General features: G+C 38.0%; 1 protein-coding gene across 5 annotated transcripts in view; it reads left to right on the plus strand.

Moving 5' to 3' along the window:
• Marf1 (meiosis regulator and mRNA stability factor 1-like protein) overlaps positions 1 to 23,970 on the plus strand; it is a 1,146,796-nt gene that overhangs the window by 579,301 nt on the left and 543,525 nt on the right. For all 5 annotated transcript variants that reach the window (XM_090377798.1, XM_090377799.1, XM_090377800.1 and 2 more), the window contains one exon: positions 6,132 to 6,313. In XM_090377798.1, the coding sequence (XP_090233924.1) occupies positions 6,132 to 6,313 (182 nt within the window). The remainder of the gene's footprint in view (positions 1 to 6,131; positions 6,314 to 23,970) is intronic.

A 23,970-nucleotide genomic window follows, 5' to 3' on the forward strand; every position in this document is an offset into this window, starting at 1 on the left:
TCTTTTAGAAGAAAACAAAGACTCGTCTAGTTCCGATGTTGGAGATACACTCATGCGAGAGTATGTTAGTGTAATAAAGAGATTAACTGAAGAGCCTTCAAAATATCCGAGTGAATTGGAAATCAGCAAAGAATTTAAAATTTTGGAGGCAATTAACAGTAGAAGTGAAAAGCTGGAGAAAGTTTATAGAACACTGCTGACCATTAAACCAACAAATGTCCAATCTGAAAGAGTGTTTTCGATCACTGGTGTCTTTAACACAAAAATAAGGTCAAGTCTATCAGGAAAAATGCTTAATATACTGTGTTTTTTAAAGGATCATTTTCAGAAAAAAGCTGAGAAATAAATAGTAATTTCCCCAAGCTGTTTTTTCTTCACATTATTTTTATTTATTTATTATTATTATTATTATTATACGGCTTATTATTTTTTTGTTTACTATACGAGAAGATAGTTTTTATTCAAAGGATTTGAATACAATTTGTAATTTTGTATAATCTCAAGCTGGTTACTTTTTTGGAGCATTTAAATTTTTTTTTACTATAAGAGGTAATAGATTTTTGTTTAAAAGATTTGATTACGATTTGTACAATCTACCCAAGATAAAATAAATACTTGTGTTATAAGCTTTTAATTATTTTCCCTAAGTCTGAGAAAATCGGTTTTAAAACCGGTTTTAAGAGTAAACTTCGGTTAAACTCGGTTTTGAAATTTCTCGGTTTTATGCAAGCCCTAGTAACTACCATTAGGGGTAAAGGGAAGGGTTATTGCTTCCGTAAAGGCGACTATGATGGACTAAGACAGTATTTAAATTCTATACAGTGGGACCAACTGATGATGTTACAAACAGCAAATTCAAAATGGGAAGCATTCCAAGATTTAATCTTGGAAGCTACTAGGCTTTTCATACCAATTAAGAAATATTGTTCAAAGTTTAGGTCAAAATGGATGTCAGATGAACTAATGAGGCATATGGCAGAGAAGAAAAATGCATGGGATACTTATAAATTAACACATGACACAGAAGCCTATGATAGATACAAGTTGATATGCAACCAAGTTACAAAGGAGGTTAGGCAGGCGAAGGCAGATTACGAGAAATCCTTGGCAAGGGATGCAAAGAAAAACAGCAGAGTTCTTTACTTATGTAAACTCTAGAAGGAAGGGGATGAATCAGATTGGTCCACTTGATATTGATGGGTCAACTGTTGATGATCCTGCTCAGGTAGCTAACAAACTAAATGAATATTTTGCATCGACATTCACACATGAGGAGTTATTCAGTGAGGGGAATGCCAGAGGTGTATTCAACTCTAGCAGTAAGCTACAGAATCTTGAAATAACTGGGAGTAAACTGGAGGAGAAATTGTTGAAGATAAACACAAGAAAGGCAACCGGGATGGATGGGATCTATCCAGTTATATTAAAGGAGGCAGCAAAGGAAGTAAGCAAACCCTTAGCCATAATTATGAGAGCTTCCTTGGACTCAGGGGAGGTACTCATAGACTGGAAATGTGCAAATGTGACCCCAATTCACAAAGGAGGATCAAAGGCTGACACAAGTAATTATATACCTGTGAGCTTAACTTCTGTTCCAGGAAAATTAATGGAGGCACTGGTTAAAGAAGCACTGCAGGATCATTTAGACAAGACTTCAGTTATAGCTCGGACACAGCATGGTTTTGTTAAGGTGAAGTCTTGCCTGACCAATTTGATTGGATACTATGATGCAGTCACAAAAGAACTGGATGCAGGGAATAGCTTTGATATTATATACTTGGATCTTAGAAAGGCTTTTGATACTGTTGCACATGGAAGACTGCTACACAAATTGGAGCAGTGTGACATTGGAGGCAAATTGCTGCTATGGATAAAGGGGTGGTTGAGGGGGAGAAGACAGAGAGTGGTAATCAATGGACACTGCTCATCGTGGAAATGTTATTACTGGAGTCCCTCGGGTCTCAGCGGTGGGTCCATTATTGTTTTCTGTATTTATAAATGATATTGATGATGGTATATCAAGCTTAATGTCCAAGTTTGCAAGACGATACAAAGGTTGGCAGGGTTGTCAAGGACACTACTGACACTATGCTGCTGCAACAGGATCTGGAAAGGTTGAGCAGATGGGCTGAGGGGTGGCAAATGAAGTTTAACATTGACAAATGTAAAGTACTACACATGGGAAACAGCAACCCCAGAGCAACCTATTAACTCTGTGGCACTACACTGACAGTGGTAGAGAATAAAAGGGACTTGGGGGTGGTTGTGCAGGCAGATATGAAGTTCTCTGAGCAGTGCAGACGGGCTGCAAGAGTAGCTCATGGAGTATTGTCAATGATATACAGGAATTTTTCCAGCAGGGATAAGGAGGTGATTATTCCCTTGTATAAGGCAATGGTCAGGCCACACCTAGAGTACTGTATACAGGTCTGGAGGCCTCATTTCAAGAAGGATGTAGAGCTGCTGGAACGAGTACAGAGAAGGGCAACAAGATTAGTGAATGGAACAAAGGGGTGCTCTTGCGAAGAAAGGCTTAAGTTTTGCAAATTACAGTGTCTGGAGACTAGGCACCAGTGAGGTGATCTGATAGAGGTGTATAAAGCCTTGAATGGTTTGAGCATGCTCAATGCTGATGGGATTCTTCTTCTCGCTCAGAATAATCACCTGAGAGGGCATAAATTCAAATTGAGGCAAGACAGATGTAGGATAGATGTGCGGAAATTTGCCTTTAGCCTTCCATCCCTTGTCGTGGAGGTTGATAGCCTAAATAAGTTTAAGGCTCAGCTGGACAGGTATTTTGAACGAACAGAGGGGTGAAGTGGAAGTGTTTTTTTTTTTTTTTTTTTTTTTTTTGTTGGCTGATGCTGCATAAGCTTGCTTTTTTGCATCAAATGCCTCTACTAATGCTAATGCTATAACTGAAGTCTTGTCTTGGTGATCCTGCCGTGATTCTTTAACCAGTGCCTCCATTAAGTTTCCTGGTACAGAAGTTAAACTAACTATATAATTACTTGTCTTGCCCTTTGATCCTCCTTTGTGAATTGGCGTTACATTTGCACTTCTCCAGTCTATGGGTATCTCTCCGAGTCCAAAGAGGCTCTCATAATTATGGCCATGGGTTTGCTTACTTCCTTTGCTGCCTCCTTTAATATAAATGGATTGATCCTATCCACCTTGGATGCCTTATTTTTATTTATTATTATTTTTTTTATCTTCAACAATTTTTCCTCAACTTTACTCTCAGTTATTACAAAATCATCTAGCTCACTGCCAGAGTTTAACTCACCTCTGGCATTCCCCTCCCTGAATAATTCTGCATGTGTGAATGTAGATGCAAAATACTCATTTAGTTTGTTAGTCACCTGAGGAGGATCATCAACAGTTGAACCATCAATATCCGGGGGACTAATCTGATTTATCCCTTTCCTTCTGGAGTTTACATAGGTAAAGAACTCTTTGTTTTTCATTGCATCCTTTGCCAAGGATTTCTCATAATCTTCCTTTCCCTGCCTAATCTTCTTTGTGATTTGGTTACAGACCAGCTTATATCTATCTTATTCTTCCATGTCACCCATTAATTTATATGTATCCCGTGCATTTTTCTTCTCTGCCACATGTCCCATTAGTTCATCTGACATCCATTTAGGCCTAAACCTTGAACAATATTTCTTAGTTGGTATGTAAAGCCTAGTAGCTTCCAAGATAAATTCTTTGAATGCTTCCCATTTTGAATTTGCTTGTTTCATAAAGGTGTCTCAGACCACCTTAGTCACCTTTATGAAAGCAAAAACCCTTCTCTTTACCCCTGATGGTAGTTACCTCTTTGAGTAAATCCCACTTCAGCACACTGTGATCACTGCCACCTAGTGGTTCCTTTGATCTGCAGATTCTTAATGCATGAGGAATCACTACTGATAATCAGATCAAGAGTATTACTCCCTCTAGTTGCCTCCAGAACATGCTGATGTAGAAAACAATCATCCAATAAATCCACAAAAACCTTGCTAGTGTGGTGTGACCAACCCACAAATTCCAGTCAATATCTAGGAAATTAAAATCCCCCATTATAAGGCTCTCCGAATTACTGACCCACTCTATTTCCCTGTCACACACTCCTACTCTCAATTTTGATCTCCCAATACTTATGTATCATTGAAGATGATTGTGGGGGTCTCTGTTTTTCATGAAATATGAACAGGATCCCCAGTTTTAGAAAAGTTAAAGTTAACTAGGTTTTCTTTTCTCTACTAGAGAACAAACTCGTGATCAACCATTTAAAAATTAGGCATTGGATATTCTATAACTTGCTCTTTTGTAGACCCAGATTTATTTGAATGTAGTGTAATATCAGCAACAAAACTGTGGACAGGATTTCTTTTGGAGGCTATCATTAATATACAGCAGGAAAAAAGTAGAGAAAAGAACAGAATCTTGAGGAACTCTGGCATTACATGAAGAATTTTGAGAGCATAAAAAATCACACAGCGAGCAGTCTCAGAAAATTGGCCATCCATATGCAGTAACAGAAGGCAGACCGTAATGCTGAAGCTAGTTTAGAACTGTTACACTGAACAATGAAATTGGGGCGGTGGAGAAAGAGTTCAAGCACATTAGGTAATTCCATCAAATTTCTTGACAGATCAGCAACAAAAACCAAATTAATCCCTTGTAGATCACACACTGATGTAATCCCTGTTTGCAATGTTAATTAAGTAACAATTAATTCTCATTGCAATTTTAATTAATTAATAGTGAAATCCATCATCTTGGCAGATAATGGATTTCTCCATAATTTTGGAAAACGTTGAGGAAAGTTCAACTTTTTCCGAAGTGCTTCAGTGATCTCCATAAAATAAGAGTAATCATTGAAGCACAGGTGGAGAACATTTGGATAGATGCCATTGGGACTGGAAATTTTTTTGAACCATTGTTCAGGATTTTTTTAATGACTCTCTTACAAAGACCAAGGGAAACAGTGAAAGGAGTAGATTTACCAAGCTCATTGATGTGAGAGTTAAATTAGGATGTTAACAAGTCAGCGATATCTTTAGATGAGTGTGCCGCAGAACCATCAGAATATAAAAAGAGCTAGAAGTATGGAAAGAAGTTGTGGCCAATAGCTTTGGCAAGAGGCTAGCAGCAGACTCAGCTACCAATTGGACAAGAAAAAAATTTCCTGCCCTTAGCCTTTTCGAAGAAGAGTTTGGATTTATTAATTACTTTTTTGCATATTAGTTATGAGTTTATTGGGTAGTAAATGAAGCTGGAAGTTTAGATATAAGCATATTGTTATGTGCTGTATTATTCACTTGGGCTGCTTTAGCATATTAATTGGAAAACCAAATTTAGTTAAAGGACACCTCATTGCAAAGATTTTTGAGGGGAATCAGGTATTGACGATTTCACTCATCCATGAGTAATTTTGCTGTCACAATCTGATTAAATATTAGTTAACAGGAGATTTGAAACAGTAGCCCAATCAAGCAAAAGAGAAATAGAAATTATGCAGTTCATTTCATTTTGCACCAGTAATGCCAATAGACATAAGGTTAAAAATATCAAAGACATAGAGAATTCATCATGGGTAATCTGAGGTACTTAGAAAGCAACCAACATTTACTGCTTACTTTTGTATTTTATCCATGGTGATAATTACAGATGAGAAAGCCCATGCACTGCAGCATTTCATAAGCACCACTTGAGTATTGGTGAAACAGAGAACTGAATTCCCATTATTCAGCCATTCGGCTGAAACTTTATTTTTTGGTAATGTAAATTATCTTTCATAAGCATTAGAGGTATGCTTAGAAATTAGAGATGTTGCAGGTTTATATCCACTGCCTGTCCTCCTCAGACTCAGACCGCTTTGCCCTTAGAACTGTGTTCCAGTATTGGTATACATACTTTTTTTTCCCCTCTTATGAGTGTCATCCTTCACTGAACCTGTGCAGTTTCACATTACTTCTTGTTAACTGCTGGCATTTCTAGGTATATGTTAGTAGATATTTTCCCACTAAGATGCAAAAATATGATTTGTAAGTGAAAATGTTCATTTTCAATTATTTAATACTTATCCCACTTATAAATTAAATGCTGATTTATTATATATTTGCTTTATATGCATTTCCTAGGAGGTTCAACAAATTTTGGAAAAGCCGTACTGTGAACGGCACTTTCACATATCAGAATCTCAGGGTTGGGCAGAACAAGACAGTGTATATCCATTGCCAGATGTGTGTATTTCTTTGAAAGCTCTAGCACCTCGTGTACATACCTTACTGGATACCCATCAAGGAGCTTTGCCTTTAAATAGGTAATAATTATTTTTAAGTAGTTTTTTTCAGATACTGTACATGCGTTTTGTTTTCAATGAGAATTTTAAGATTTGAGCACTATGGTTAAATGTCATTTGTACAAATGTCTAAAGTTGGACAAATGTCATTTGTCCAACTTTATTTGAACAAACACAAACAAACAGAAAATGTGACCATCACATGACAAGATGGTTGTCGTGTGATGGTCACTTTCTGATTGGCTTATTTAGCTGTGTTGAACAGCCATCTGTACAAGGGCAGTTATGGGTCGCATCTTCTTCAAATAATGACAAAATAACATTCAAAAGAATTAATTAAAAAATAAAAATCTGTGATGGAAAGCAGCAATTTCATGAAATAGAAATTTAAGGGGGGAAAAAATGCAATAATAAAATCACACTCAGGAAATAAACAAAAAAAGGATAAATGAAACATGAGTGGATATTTCAGTGCTTAACTTCACAGTTTTGGCCATTTGTTTCAAAGATCAGTTATCAGTAATTCAGAAATATTGTATGGCTTCTACTATTATTTCCACAAATGAAAGATAGCAACATAAGTAATAAAAACACTAGCAGAATAAAATAATTTTAATCTGATAACAAAAGAACAGTACGCACCACACAAATAATTTACAACAGTATTCAGTGTTTATAGAAAAAATGGCACATCCATTAATAATTTAAATGATCGGCAGTGCAGTTTGATTTAAATATAAGGGTTGTCGATTTCAACCACCCATGAATTGCCATGTTCTCATTAATCCACGAGGAATAACATACCCTAAAGTACAGAATTTTATGCAAATATGGACATGAATTGACCTTTCAATTTGTGTATCAAAATCCAGAATTACATTGCCTTTTGGCAGATTAGTCTTAATGAAGAGCACAGTGCCGTGTGGTATTGTGCTCTTCATTAAATGTATTTTTCGAGCTGCGTACACATAATGAAGAGCAAAATGAAATTCATTAGAAGTACAACTTATTGGTCTTTATTCATGTGTAAAATTTTATGACAACGTCTTATCCAAAAATGAAAGATGGTATTATTGTTTGGAGAATGCAGGCGAAATACTGAGCAACAGAAAAATTATTTACGAGAGGCATCCTCAGAGGCTGCAAGTATCACATCCCACAATCAGTGTGTTGGAATCATGTTATGCTATAACTGGAAGTGTGCATAAAAAAAAAAAAAAAAAAAAAAAAAGATTCAAATGTGAAAAGAATTTGGAATATGTTCATGAAGATGATGTTGTGACCCGCTTCCTTTTGTATCCAATTAGTAGTGCACTGGAAGCTTCTTCTGCATGTGGTATCAAGAACACACAGATTTCGAGGATCCTTCAAAAAAAACTAACTACATCCGAATCGTTTGTTTTTAGAACTAGGTTTGCATAAAGGTGATTATGCAAAACACTTGGATTTTTGTAATTTTCTATTAGCCAAAGTAGATGAAAATCCCAGTTTCCTCATCAATTTCCTATGGACTGATGAGGCTGCTCATACTTGAGGTTGTTTCGCAACAGATGCAATTCTCTACAACTGGTTTCCTATCCATGAAACCCCCAAACTGTTGCCGAAATACTTGCCATCAGATGAGATAATCCGTCGGTTTGTGACGTGTAGCATATGTGGAAGTGAAGTTGTCAGCCCTGTTTTTCATGACATCATGCTGACTTAGGCAAAATATTTTGAATTACATTCTCATTAATGCATCTGCTTGGTTAAAAAGGTTCATAAACGTTTTAAGCAGTAGAAGGATTTTATACTTATTGATAAAATAGAACATTTAATTTTTTTTTCTCATTCAGTAAAAGGCCTGTTCACAAATGCTTTTATAATTTTTAATTTTTTTTAATATTTTTAAGAAACATATAATCTAAGCAAGTGCATTCAATTTACATTGGTGGACAGTGCAATGTTGAGTAGGTTTGGTGTGACATAAGCACTGAGAAAAGAAAAATGAAAGTAGAAGTGTGTTATAGGCCTAATGACTCTGATGAGTACAATGAACAGTTGTGCAGAGAAATAGTGAACCCATAAATCAGAGTTTCTTATAATGAGGGATTTTAACTTTCCAGATATTAACTGAAACTTGTGGATTGGCCACTCACCTGCCAGCAAGACTTTTGTGGATTTATTGAAAGATTGTTTTCTACAGCAACATGTTCGAGGGGGCAACCAGAGGGAGTAATACTCTTCATCTGATTATCAGCAGTGATTCTTCATGCATTAAGAATTTGCAGATTTTTTTTTTTTTTTTTTTTTTTTTTTTTTTTTTATGTGAACCCCAAACACGAGAGGTATTAGAACCTATAGTTCTTAGTACCGTGCTTGAGAAGACGAAAGAAAATATTTGTTGACATTGGACTTGAACTTCTGTAGATTGTAATTTTCAGGAAATACGTATGAAGGAAGGTTGTTCCAGAAAACGGCAGTTGAATGAATAAATGAGGAAGATGAAAAGTTGGTTCTGTGGGTTTGAAGTTGGACAGTAAATGGATGTTGGCTGGTGGCAGCACATGTACGGACCGTTTTGAAAGAGAGAGCGGGAATTATAGAAGCCAATTCAGAAGAACAGTGCCCATGGAAGTATCTGTAAACGAGGCATGCAGCAGAAACAGTACGTCTATGAGAAAGCGAGTGGAGAGACTCTGTTAGAGATGAATCATTAATTAACCTAACTGCCCTCTTCTGAATGGAATCAAGAAGCCTGATAGAGATTTTGGGGGCACCACCCCAGATGTGGGAACAGTATTCCATGGCAGAGCGGATTTGCAATTTTTACAGAGTGAGCAGCTGTTTGGAAGTAAAGTAACGCCAAGAGCGAAAGAGAAAACCAAGTTTATCAGATGCAGAGGAAGCAATATTTGTAATATGCTTGTGCCAAGAGAGATTAGAAGTCAGGGTAATCCCCAAAAGAGATATATCATTTTGCCTAGAAATCGGAGTATCACTAAAGGTAACCATAGGAGCAGAAGAATCCTTTTTGCGAGATATAAGACAAGACTGAGTTTTAGAAGAGTTGAAATCAACTAAGTTGTCTTTGCCCCACTGGAGAATTACCTGAAGATCGGCATTTAAGGAATTGGTAGCAGATTTTCGAGAAGTTGAAGCTGATTGAGCAGGACAAGGTTTCTCAAAATGGAAAGTGGAATGCAATGTGCTATCATCGGCAAAACTATGGATAGGATTTCCAGTCAATGGAAGAAGGTCATTAATATACAAGAGGAAAAGAGCAGGGGAAAGAACTGAACCTTGGGGACACCGGCATTAGTGGAGAAGTTAGAAGACAGAGAGCCATCTACCATCACCCTCAGTGAGCGATCAGAGAGAAAACTGGATAACCAATTACTAAAAACAATTGGCAAACCATAAAATGGAAGCTTGTTTAGAAGACCTTTATGCTAAACACGATCAAAAGCCTTTGAGATGTCAAGAGCAACTACTTGTGTTTCACTGAACCTTTCCATTGAATTAGTCCATAAATGGATAACATAAGCCAGAATATCACCAGTGGATCAACACTGATGGAATCCATATTGGCGATTGTTGATCAGACGGAAGGTTTCTAGGTAGTTTAAGAGTTGGCGGTTAATTGATTTCTCCATTACTTTAGAAAGAGTAGAAGTAATTGCAATGGGACGATAATTGGATGGGAGGGATTTGTCACCCTTTTTAGGAACTAGCTGGATATGAGCAAATTTCCAAGCAGAAGGAAAAACACCTTTGGAATAAGAAAGTGAAAAAAGGCGACAAAGGATAGGAGTAAGTTCGGGAGCACAGGTTTTGAGAACAAGTGGACAAATACCATCAGGACCTGAAGCTTTCTTAGCATCAAGATTCATCAAAATCCTTATGATATCCTTTTGATGGAAGACCACAGGAGGCATTGAATGGAGCATGTTGGGAATAGTGGGAGGTGTTTTGCCAAGATCATTAATGCATGAGCTGGAAGAAAAATGGGATGCTAGGAGGTCGGCTTTATCCTCGGCTGAAGTGACAACAGAACCATCTGGTTTGGACAGAGGTGGGAGCAGAGAGAGGCAAAAGTTGCGGCCAATAGCTTTGGCAAGAGACCAGAATGCTCGGCTACCATTAGGGCAAGAAGCAAGTTTTCTACTCTTAGCCTGTTCAAACTCTAATTTGGACTGATTAATATCTGCTTTACAATTGTTGCGAGCTTTGGTGTAGGCAGAAAGTGAAACTGAAGAATTAGAAACAAGCCAATTACGATATGCAACATTGTTCTATTGAACAGCCTTAGCACATTTATTGGAAAACCAAGGTTTAGATAAAGGATGAGATTTTGAAGTGGAGTGTGGGATAAAGGATTCCATTCCTGCTAAGAATAATTTCACTGACACGATCTGAGCAAACATTGACATAAGAAGTTCTGAAACAGTAATCTGACCAAGGAAAAGAAGAAAAGAAGTCTCGCAGGTCATCACATTTTGCATTCTTGAAATGCCAAACAACACGAGGTTGGGAATAGCCATGAGATAAAGGTTCCATTGGAGAAGAGACAATCACCAAGTTGTGATCTGAAGTGCCTAAAGGACCTTTCACTTCGACCGTGTACTTAGAAGGGTTGTTTGTGAGAAAAAGATCAAGCGTATTGGCTGTGTGATTAGGATTGTCCGGTATTCTTGTAGGTAAATGAACAATTGTGCTAGGTCATTAGTAATTGCAAAAGCCTCAGCATCTCGACCTGCTGGGTCGGTGTGACTAGAAAACAGAAGCCAGCTGGAGTTGTGAACATTAAAATCATCAAGGAAAATAACCTCACTGTTAGGAAAGTTTGACTGGAGAAAGTCAAGTTGCAAAGAGAGGAAGTCAAAGAGCTCCAAGTGATTAGTGGAGTTGGGAGAACGGTAGAGACAACAGATGAATTTGACACAATGAGGTAGAGAGATTTTAAGCCAGAGAAGATCAAAGAGAGGAGATTCCAAATTGCCAAGTCGCTGACAGGGAATATCAGAACAGACATATGCACAAGTACCACCTTTGAGGCGAAAGGAATCATTCAGCGAATAATTTGGGCATCTGAGATGAGCAGTAGTTGAATCAACCGATGACTGAGATTCTGTCAGAAAAAGCACATGGGGTTTGGCAGACTGCAAGTGGAAATGGACATCGTTGAGATTAGAGTTGAGGCCACGTATATTTGTGAAATGAATTAGGAAGTGCTTGGGAGGTTTAGATCTTTTTGCAGATAAGCTTGCTCTATTAGTTTGACAATTCATGGTGTATTCAATAGTAAGAAAAAGTGGGTGGGACATGCTGTATGAAGTAATGAAATTTTTGGATATGCCATACACGTGGTAAGAATATACCCAGATCCTTGACACAACGTGGCCTCGACAGTGCTCCCTGCATACACACTAGTCGGACTCCCTCCAGTCACTATTAGGCAGAGTAGAGGTAGCAAGATTATACACTAGCTGATTCGGAAGCCTCCTAGAGAGTTACCAATAGGTTCGGTCCAGTGTACTAACTAGCGGCCGGGCTGCAAATACCGTTTTAGAGCTGTACCCTCGAAATGTAAGGAATATTGGATCTCGCCACGCCGACGCCGACCGGGCTAGCCGAGTGGGTAAGGTACCTGCCCGGCAACCCAAAGGTCGCGGGTTCGATTCCCGCCTCGGGCTTGGATCAAAGTACTGCAAAAACCTTGGGAGGTGCAATATGGCCACAGAAGCCGATGCACCAACAACTATCAAATCAATCAATCAATCTCGCCACGACATTCATCATAACCTCAAAAGTCATCAATCATACTGCATGATAGAAGAGATGGGGAAGGGTTGACCGGAACTTAGCTCTAGAGACTAAACATGGGTTCCATCACTTCAAGCCTCCAATAAGCAAAGTGGTGGATTGCACCGGTTGATGAGAGTCATCTTCCACCTAGTACTGCCTGGTAACATAGAGGGGCGGCGTTCCTCCATGTGGTGTGGGCGCCACACCTCGACCCCTGCTTATGTTGGTTCACACCTGGGTGGTTAACCACCATGTACTTGTGCATGGAGATTACTAACTGTCCCACCATCGTGAAGGTGCAAGCAGAAGATTTGGCTGTCACAGACCGTCCGGACTTCGCCGAAATTGGGTCCACTTGACTTGAGTGTCACCTGAATATCAGTTCCATCAGCGTTTTAGACTCCCAGGTAGCAAGTACAGCTTGTCTGGCATATCTTAGAGAATGTCTGTGACAACCTCAAGGACCATGAACAATTTGTGCTAGGTCATTAGTAATTGCAAAAGCCTCAGCATCTCGACCTGCTGGGTTGGTGTGACTAGAAAATGGAAGCCAGCTGGAGTTGTGAACATTAAAATCACCAAGGAAAATTACCTCACTGGGCCTATTGTTAGGAAAGTTGGACTGGAGAAAGTCAAGTTGCAAAGAGAGGAAGTCAAAGAGCTCCAAGTGATTAGTGACTACAGTGGTCTCAGAGATTTTTTAAATTCTATACAGCAGGACCAACTGATGAAGTTACCGAGAGCAAATTCTAAATGGGTAGCATTCAAGGAAGTAATCTTGGAAGCTACTAGGTTTTTTGTTCCAACTAAGAAATACTGTTCTTGGTTTAGGCCCAAATGGATATCAGAAGCCTATGGTAGATATAAGCTAGTCTGTAATCAAGTCATAAAGGAGGATAGGTAAGTGAAGGCTGATTACGAGAAATCCTTGGCAAAAAAAACAACAAAGACTTCTTTACTTATGTAAACACTAAAAGGAAGGGGATGAATCAGATTGGTTCACTTGATATTGATGATTCGACTGTTGATAATTCTGCTCAGATAGCTGACAAACTGAATGAGTATTTTACATCTACATTCACACATGAGGAATTCTGTAAGGAAGAGGAAGACAGAAGTATAATGAACTCTAAGAGGGAGCTAAATGATTTTGTAAAAATGGAGAGCAAAGTGGAGGAGAAATTATTGAAATTAAACATAAAGTGCCTGGGGATGGATGGAACTTACCCAGTTATATTGAAGGAGGCAGCGAAGGAAGTAAGCAAACCCTTAGACGTAATTATGAGAGCATCCTTAGATTCAAACGAGGTCCCCATGGACTGGAGATGTTCAAGTGTATCCCAAATTTACAAAGGGGGTTCAAAAGGTGACACAAATAATTATAGACCTTTTAGTTTAACTTCTATTCCGGGGAAAATAATGGAGTCAATGGTTAAAGAAGCATTGCAGGATCATCTAGACAAGATTGCAGTAATGGTTCAGACACAGCATGGGTTTGTTAAGGGTAGGTCTTGTCTGACCAATTTGATTGGATAACACGATGTGGTCACGAAGGAACTAGATGCAAAAAATAATTGATATCATATATTTGGATCTTAGAAAGGCCTTTGATACTGTTGCACATGGAAGACTGCTACATAAATTGGAGCAATGTGGCATTGGAGGAAATTGCTGCTATGGATAAAGGGATGGTTGAGTGGGAGAAGACTGAGAGTGGTAATCAATGGACACTGCTCTTCGTGGACTAATTTTATAAGTGGAGTCCCCCAGGGTTCGGTGCTGGCTTTATTGTTGTTTTGTGTATATATCAGTGATATCAATAAGGGTATATTAGGCTTAATGTCCAAGTTTGCAGATGATTCAAAGGTTGGCAGGCTTGTTAATGACAGTAAAGACAGTGTGCTACTGCAACAGGATCTAGAAAAGTTAGGCAGATGGGGTGAGAAGTGGTAACTGAAGTTTAACCTTGGCAAATGCAAAGTACTGCATATTGGTAGCAGTCACCCGAAAGAAACGTATCAACTGTGTGGTACTACACTCAGGGAAGTGGAGAATGAAAAAGACCTGGGGTAATTGTGCAGTGAGATATGAAGTTCTCTGAGCAGTGCAAATTGGCTGCCAGAGTAGGTCATGGAGTCTTGTTAACGATATATAGGAATTTTGCTAGCAAGGATAAGAAAGTGATTATCTCCTTGTATAATGCAATGGTCAGACCACACCTTGAATACTGCATACAGGTCTGGAGGCCTTATTTTAGGAAGGATGTAGAGTCACTAGAACGAGTACAGAGGAGGGCAACAAGATTAGTGAGAGGAACAAAGGTGTGCTCTTATGAAGAAAGGGGTAAGTCCTGCAAATGCAGCATTTGGAGGCTAGGCACCTGCAAAGTGATCTGATTGAGGCGTAGAATCCCACCTTTTGGTGGGATTCTTCCACTTGCTCAGATTAAGAACCTGAGGGGTCATAGATTCAAGTTGAGCAAAGATAGTTGTAGAATAGATGTATGGAAGTTATTATTATTATGAGCTATATGGTGCAAGGTAGCCTGAGCCTTATGCTGCACCAGCCAAAAAAAAAAAATTCCCCAAGTTACCCTGAGAGAGAGAGATAGAGAGGAGAGAGAGAGAGAGAGAGAGAGAGAGAGAGAGAGAGAGAGAGAGAGAGAGAGAGAGAGAGAGAGAGAGGCAAAAGTAGAAGGGAATCATCAAGAAAGGGAAGAATGATGATATCCAGCTCAGGACCCTGGGTGTGCCAAGCCCATACTCACCAGATGTGAGCCCCTGGGTTGTCCATGTTCGTTATCAGTAAGTCGAAAAAACAGAGGCATTTAAAAATCTTTATATTTTCCTGTTTTGTTTAAAAATCACAAAAATTTATGGATGGATGTTTCTGTTTTCCAAGATTGGTTTATAATTTTTTTATTTAATTAATCTTAATTATTTAATTTAATCATAAGGTAGGATTAAATTTTTAATCTTGCCTTACGATAAAATTAAATTTATTTAATCTTACATTCGATTATCTGGAAAATTTGGCTATCTGGAAGAGGCTATTTGTCTGACATCAATTATTCTGGATAACTGATGCTCTTCCGTAGTTTTAATTCATACAGTAATGTAGGTTGATTTATTTTTGTATTTAGTTAAGTATTTATAAAGCTACAGTTTAGTATTCAATATTTCTTATCAGTATTTTCCCAGGAACTTTAACTTCTACTCAGTAGCATAACATTAACTTGTCTAATGGTTAAAGTTGTGTTAACAGTTCAATTTCTGTAATAGTTTAATTTAAATCCTGTAAATTTATTGGAAACTTTAATTTTCTGAAGTATTTGAATAGGTACAGTTTAATTTTCAGACTTTGTTATCAATATTTTAGCGGGAGCTTTGTAATTTTCTTTCAGTAAATTAAATCTAATTTCTCTAGCAGTTAAAATTTTGTCAACAGTTTCATTTCTGTAATATTTTGGTAATTTAACTTCTGTAATACATTGTAAATTAAAATTTTGTAATCATTCTAATGTTCAAATTTTATCTAAACAATGGTTGCTACAAGTACCACATACGATACAAAGTCCAAGGATATCAATGACCCAGGTGGAAATGCCTGAGGGCATTTCTGGTGCAGATCATTTGTTTGTCATTTGTATAGCCTATGTCATGTATTCTAAGGTTGGTAGTAAACAAACCTAGCTCAACTGACAATTCTTTTCTTTGCACCCAATGTAAGGAGTCTACCAATCTCAAATTAGGACTTGGTGCATAAAAAGAAGAATTTGAGTCACTGAAGAAATGAATCCTAGAAACAAATGTAACTGGAAGCTATTCAGGGACTCAAGTACCTCACGACCTGTCAAGTGATACCCCCTCCTCTCCCGATTCGGGTTGCAGACAGGAATAATCGAGTGCATACTGCCTCTGCTTGAAGGATATAGTTTTACTGGGAGACTACTCTCAAGGAACAGGGAAATATTTTTTTTGTAAAAAAATAGGTGAATCAGAACTAGGGTGTTTTCTGGAAGCAACAATTAATGATGTTGCCAAAAAATTTTCAGATTTTTAGGGGGGGGGGTTAACACAGCATTATTATTCATGCAAGGACTAACAATATTAAACAAACACAACCTGACCATCTGCTGGATAAATATCAGACAATGCTTAAAAAAATGCCACAAGTTAGGTCAGAATGTATACGTCTGCACTTGTGGATTAACTCAAAACTTCAAGGAATCTGCAAAGTGGGTAAATTTTTAACAGTGTGGCTCACACTTGTAGGTAGAAGGCATCTATTTTGTAGAGATGGTTGTAGAAGGATTCTTGCCAGTACCATTGAAGACACCTGAAAGTTTCAGGGAAAACTGCTAGTTAGGGGAGAGAAAAGTGATATAGATCTGTATTTATGTTATAATATGGATCAAAGTAATGCTTGCATTCGCTTCAAGGATTCTTGTTTGTTGCCATATGCTAATGTTGAAAAGATGTTACAAAGTTAGCAACTGTTCAAATGAGCAGGATGAGAAAGATTATTATTAGCCATATGGTGAAAGGAAGCCTGATGCTTTTGCTGCACCAGCCAAAAAAAAAAAAAAAAATTGAGTTACCCTGAGAGAGAGAGAGAGAGAGAGAGAGAGAGAGAAGAATAATGATATCCAGCTCAGGACCCTGGGGAAACATCAAAATAAAAACAAAGGGTGTATCAGGGTAGCAAAGTACAGAAGAATTCTTCGTCTTCACTGTGTCAACAGTAGAGTCAGTAGTGCTGTCAATAAAATGGGTGAATTTAAACTTCTGGTTAGTACAAGTAATGCTGAAGTAGTAGGGCTAAGAGAAACACGGTGCCAACAGGAATTAAAGACAGGGAAGATAGATGGGGTGGTGGTGTTATGCTTCTTATCAAACGCAGCCTGAGCACAAAAAAGAGCTTCTGCTGAATCTGAAGATAGGTCTGCCAGCACAGAATCTGTGTGGCATAATGTAGTTAGAAGCAAAGGTATAATCAGAGTGGAAGTAATTTACAGAGGAGAATATGGTGAAGAGTATATCGGGAGTCACTACATGCAGATAGAACAGGCAAGCAAGCTTAAATGTTTTATGGGTGACTTCAATCAGCCCCAGATTGATTGGAATAAGTGAGAGGAAAGAAAACTCACTCTGGGGAAAAAATTTTTCTAAATAAACCAAACAATTATTATTTATATCATCATGTCAGAGATAATACTAGGGATGAGAATATTCTTGACCTCATCATTACTCATGAATCAGATGATATCACAGGGTTTAAAATACAGGAACCAGTGTCAGGTAGCAATCAAGCAATCATTAGCTAGAAGATATAGAAAGACGTTCTAGTAGCGAAAGGTAAAGGCTTGGGTTTTAACTTCAGAAGAGGGGACTTTGAAATTTAAGGTACTATATATGGCATCTATTAATTGGGCAGATTGCAGATTTAGGACATATACACTGAATTATAGAATACCCCTATAGCAAAAATCACAGAACCCATAAATGCATACATACCATTAAGAATGCTGCAGGAAGAATGCATGAATAATGCAGAGCATCAGTAAAATAGACCAGAAAAAGATAGCATGGAATAATTATAGAGTGATGAAAATTACTGACACCTACAACAGCTACAAGTTGATTTGTAATAGAACCACAGATAATGTTAGAGAGGCCAAGGTTGTATATGAGGTTGTATATGAGGTATTACTCAAAACATCAAAGGCAGATATAGTTGGGATATCAGAGACGTGGTGTCACACAGATATAAGGAATGCAGAACTGGAATTTGGGGAGTACAACGTCTACAGAAAGGATAGACAGGATAGGAAGGGAGGAGGGGTTATGCTATTAGTTAAGAAACACATAAAATCCAAGGAAGTGAAGCCAGTTGACATCGCTGGACAGTGCAGTGTTGAGTCAGTTTGGTGTGACATAAGCATAGGTAAATCAAAATTGAGAGTAGGAGTGTGCTATAGGCCTAATGACTCTGATGAGTATAATAAGATACTGTACAGGGAAATAGAATGGGCCAGTAAATCAGAGAGTCTTATAATGGGGGATTTTAATTTCCCAGATATCGACTGGAATTTGTGGGTTGGTCACTCACACACTAGCAAGGCTTTTGTGGATTTATTGGATGATTGTTTTCTACACCAGCATGTTCGGGAGGCAACTAGAGGGAGTAATACTCTTGATCTGATTATCAGTAATGATTCTTCATGCATTAGGAATCTGCAGATAAATGAACCACTCGGTGGCAGTGATCACAGTGTGCTGAAGTGGGATTTACTCAAGGAGGTAACTACCATCAGAGGTAAAGGGAAGGGTTTTTGCTTTCGTAAAGGCGACTATGATGGTCTGAGACAGTATTTAAATTCTATACAGTGGGACCAACTGATGATGTTACCAACAGCAAATTCAAAATGGGAAGCATTCAAGGAACTAATCTTGGAAGCTACCAGGCTTTACATACCAACCAAGAAATATTGTTCAAGGTTCAGGCCTAAATGGTTGTCAGATGAACTAATGAGACATATGGCAGAGAAGAAAAATGCATGGGATACATACAAATTAATGGGTGACGTGGAAGCCTATGATAGATATAAGTTTGTCTGTAACCAAGTCACAAAGGAGATTAGGCAGGCAAAGGCAGATTATGAGAAATCCTTGGCAAAGGATGCAAAGAAAAACAGAAAAGAGTTCTTTACTTATTTAAACTCAAGAAGGAAAGGGATGAATCAGATTGGTCCACTGGATGTTGATGGTTCAACAGTTGAGGATCCAGCTCAGGTGGCTAACAATCTAAACGAGTATTTTGCATCTAAATTCACACGTGAGGAGTTATTCAGGAAGGGGAATGTCGTAGGTGAAGTAAACATTGGCAGTGAGCTAGATGATTTTCTAATAACTGAGAGGAAAGTGGAGGAGAAATTGTTGAGGATAAACATAAAAAAGGCACCCGGGGTGGATGGGATCTATCCAGTTATATTAAAGGAGGCAGCAAAGGAAGTCAGCAAACCCCTAGCCATAATTATGAGAGCTTCATTGGACTCAGGGGAGGTACCCATGGACTGGAGATGTGCAAATGTAACCCCAATTCACAAAGGAGGATCAAAGGCTGACACAAGTAATTATAGACCTGTTAGTTTAACTTTGGTTCCAGGAAAATTAATGGAGGCACTGGTTAAAGAAGCACTGCAGGATCATCTGGACAAGAATTCAGTTATAGCTCAGACACATCATGGGTTTGTTAAGGGCAGGTCTTGTCTGACCAATTTGATTGGATACTATGATGTAGTCACAAAAGAACTGGATGCAGGGAATAACTTTGATATTATATATTTGGATCTTAGAAAGGCTTTTGATACTGTTGCGCATGGAAGACTGCTGCACAAATTGGAGAAGTGTGGCATTCGAGGCAAATTGCTGCTATGGATAAAGGGATGGTTGAGTGGCAGAAGACAGAGAGTGGTAATCAATGGACACTGCTCAACGTGGACTAATGTTATTAGTGGAGTTCCTCAGGGTTCAGTGTTGGGTCCATTGTTGTTTTCTGTATTTATAAATGATATTGATGATGGTGTATCAGGCTTAATGTCCAAGTTTGCAGACGATACAAAGGTTGGCATGGTTGTTAAGGACACTACTGATACTATGCTGCTGCAACAGGATCTGGAAAGGTTGAGCAGATGGGCTGAGAGGTGGCAAATGAAGTTTAACATTGACAAATGTAAAGTACTACATATGGGAAACAGTAACCCCAGATCAACGTATCAACTCTGTGGTACTACGCTGACAGTGGTAGAGAAAGAAAAGGACCTGGGGGTAATTGTGCAGGCAGATATGAAGTTCTCTGAGCAGTGCAAGCGAGCTGCAAGAGTAGCTCATGGTGTCTTGTCAATGATATACAGGAATTTTTCTAGCAGGGACAGGGATGTGATTATTCCCTTGTATAAGGCATTGGTCAGACCACACCTTGAGTACTGTATACAGGTCTGGAGGCCTCATTTCAAGAAGGATGTAGAGCTGCTGGAACGAGTACAGAGAAGGGCAACAAGATTAGTGAATGGAACAAAGGGTTGCTCTTACGAAGAAAGGCTTAAGTTTTGCAAATTACAGAGCCTGGAGACTAGGCATCGCCGAGGTGATCTGATAGAGGTGTACAAGGCTTTGAATGGCTTGAGCATGCTCAATGCCGATGGGATTCTTCCTCTTGCTCAGAATAATCACCTGAGAGGGCATAAATTCAAATTGAGGAAGGACGGATGTCGGATAGATGTGCGGAAATTCGCCTTTAGCCAGCGGGCAGTTGGTTTGTGGAATAGACTTCCATCGCTTGTTGTTGAAGTTGATAGCCTAAACAAATTTAAGGCTCAGCTGGACAGGTATTTCGAACGAATTGAGGGGTGAAATGGGAGTAGTGGTTGTTTTTTTTTTTTTTTTTTGGCTGATGCTGAATAAGCTTGCTTTCTTGCATCATATGCCTCTACTAATGCTAATGCTAATGAGAAAGCACTGGCTAAGGCAACAAAAGAATGGTGGCAAGAAATTTTTCATTTATGTGAATACAAGGAAGATAAAAGCAAATCAGACTGGACATTTTCAATGGGTGTGGGGAAAGTCTTAGACAACCCAGCTGATGTTGCTGATGAATTGAACATGTACTTTGAATGTCTTTACTGAAGAAAGACCGTCATGCTAGGAAGTGGCTGGGCAAGTGAGTCTTTTAAAATTAGTGATTTTGAAATTATGAATGACTGTTTATTACAAAAAACTTTTGACCATAAAAGCAAGTAAACTCCTAGAGTTCACAGTATATACTCAGTAATTTTTAGGGAGGCCACCAAAGCTTATTGAACCATTGAAGTTAATTATGAGCACATTTTTGGACTTGGGAGAAATTCCTTTGGATCGGAGAAGTGCCAATGTATTACCAAATACATAAAGGTCATTCTAAGAGGGGAAGTTGGTGGCTACAGATCAGTTAGACAGATGTGACATTCTGAATAACACAGAACAGGGTTTTGTTAAAGGAAAAATCATGTTTAACTAACTTAGTATTCCATTTGAACAGTTACTCATGAGCTCAATGTAGGGAACAATTTTAACATAGTTTATTTGGATTTTAGCAAGGCATTTGACTCAGTCCCTCGTGAGAAGTTACTGTATAAGCTGGAACATATCAGAATTACTAGAAAAATTCATACATGGGTGGCTACAAGGCAGAAGGTTGTGATGGATATGCTTAAGACTGATGTAAAGTCAGAAGTGTGGTTCCCCAAGGTTCGGTTCTTGGACCACTGATGTTTCTTCTTTTCATAAACAATACGGATGATGAGATAGAAGACTTGATGTTAAAATTTGCAGACGACGTAAAGATTAGTAGAGTAGTTAATGATCAGTACCAAGCAGCTCTTCTTCAGAATGACTTGAACAGGCTGCAAGAATGGTTCAGAAAAGGAGCAGCTATGTTTTAATGCAGAAAAATGTAAAGTCTTGCACTTGGAGAATAGCAACCCCCATTTGTGCCTTTAGCCACTGGGTAGTTGATTGCTGGAACATACTTCCATTTGCTGTTGTAGAATTTAATAGCTTAGATAAATTTGGAGTGACCAGATGTGTGAAATGGGAAGGGGTTTTTTTTTTTTTTTTTTGGGTGATGCTGTATAAACTTGCTGGCTTGCATCATGTGCCTCTGCTAATGCTATAAGGAAGAATAATCAAAAAAAAAAAAAAAAAAATGGGCATTTATCTAAAAAATATCGCATTGATAATGAAATTAAATCTACAATATACATGTCTGATCCTTATATTTTTAACTATTGGACATGGTAGGCATTATAATAGACACTTAAAATAAATAAAACTTAAGCAAAATTTCAAAGGAGAAACTAAATTCTGTCTGTCTCATAATATACTCACACAGACCCACCTTATGGTTTTTAACGACCATTCAAAACTAAGCTTTGATCCTTCCCAACAGACACATTTTCAGGCCAACCCACCCCACACCAGTGGACCTGGCAGTAGTGATAGTTTCACCACTTCTGATTTCGACTGTGGTTGAAACCATGTCTAGCCAGCTCAGTTCCCAGATGCAAACTGCAAATGTCACCACTCATGTGTCAAGTGACAGTAATACTAGTTTTGCTGCTCCTTAGAGCAGCAAAACTAGTATTACTGGTACTACACTCAGGGAAGTGGAGAATGAAAAAGGCCTGGGGTAATTATGCAGTCAGATATGAAGTTCTCTGAGCAGTGCAGATTGGCTGCCAGAGCAGGTCATGGAGTCTTGGATACAGTGGTTTTTAGTCAATTCATTTTAGTTAAACCAAACAGTATTCCAAAGAAGAATTAATATAAAGTGCTACCGCAATTATCTTGGTACTGTTTTTTAAAAAAAGTGATTAAATAATGTAATACTTGAAAGTTGGTGGTGGTGATGTGTTAACCCACAAAAACAACTAAGGCTATGAGCCATCATTATATTATGTCTCTCATTCAGTCAGTTTGTAAATTGTCAAAGTCTATTTGACAGTCTGTTTTCCTGGATAGCTCTTGGGGTAGTAAAGTGATTATAATTGCCGTCTTCTTGCACTGTGTGGAAAAGACCTGGTTTTGAATCCCATCTATATAATGTGATGATCTTGTTTGTGTTTTTTTTTTTTCATACTAGCCAAGTTAGGTGGTCATGAGTGAGGGTTGCAAGTTTTTTGCAACCCACACTCATGACAGACAGACAGACCTACCAGAGAACATATGGAATTTACACATGATTACACCTGGCTTAAAATATTTTTGTTTTTATGGACAAAAATCCAGGTTTGCCAGACATGCTACTTTCGCCTGACTGGTTAGACTGTTGTAAAAAAGGGAATTTTTTTTTTCTCCATTTTTACAACAAAATTTGTGAACCTAATTACATTTGGCAGTGTGATGCTGGTCTATTGTAAATGAAGGTTTATGTAATCCGAGGCTTTCATTAATCATAAAAAAAGATTTGAATTAATAAATATATAAGATGCATAGAGCCTGTAGAAAGCTTCCTATATATCTCACTTAAATGAAAACATTTCAAAACCAATCGAATTATAAACACTAAAATTTTATTTAGTGTCCTCCTACTGTCAAAGAATATTGACAAAATCATCACAATGTGAATGCTCAGGTTTGTTTACCACCCTGTCCCTTTACTAATTTTAAGTCATAATACTTAAATTGCACTTAAAGTAAACCCTGACTAAATAAACTAACTTCAGTTTAATGGACAGCATCAACTGACTCATGCTTTTCATCCAAATGGGACTTAACAATGCAACTTCCTCAATGTGATGGTGTTTACCTGCACTTAAAATATTTTCACCATAAAGCAGAGTACCAGGAAGCCAGAATTTTGCTTACTTAGACTTAATAATTTTCTCTCCTTATTGTTTGGAGACACTGTTGTTTATTCTTCCAATGGCAGAGCTTGGACTTACACTCACTTTAGAAATAATTGTGTTATCCACATATTAGAAAATAAGTTCCTTTACATTGGGGATCATATCAAGAACAAAATTACTTGAAACATCTTACTGAATGTTATTAAAATATTTATATAAAAATAAGTTAATAAGTACAAGCAATAAAAACATAGAGTAAAATAAGCTGAAGTCAAAGGATATAAGTGACGATAAAATAAGTTAAAATTACATGCAAATGAGAAGCTTCCAAAGCAGGATTCCATGTTGTGAACAAATTAATGCATGGCAGAATTTGACATAAATAGTAATTTTTACCATAATAAAGTTCCAACGTCCAACCTATTATGGAATCCACTATCCTGCAATATGACAACTACTGAGTCATATTGTAAGATAGTGGTTTCTTTGTGAGTTTAGAGAAAAC

The sequence above is a fragment of the Mastigoproctus giganteus genome, chromosome 7 (assembly GCF_048544385.1).
Source record: "Mastigoproctus giganteus isolate SK-2022 chromosome 7, ASM4854438v1, whole genome shotgun sequence".
Taxonomy (NCBI): domain Eukaryota; kingdom Metazoa; phylum Arthropoda; class Arachnida; order Uropygi; family Thelyphonidae; genus Mastigoproctus; species Mastigoproctus giganteus.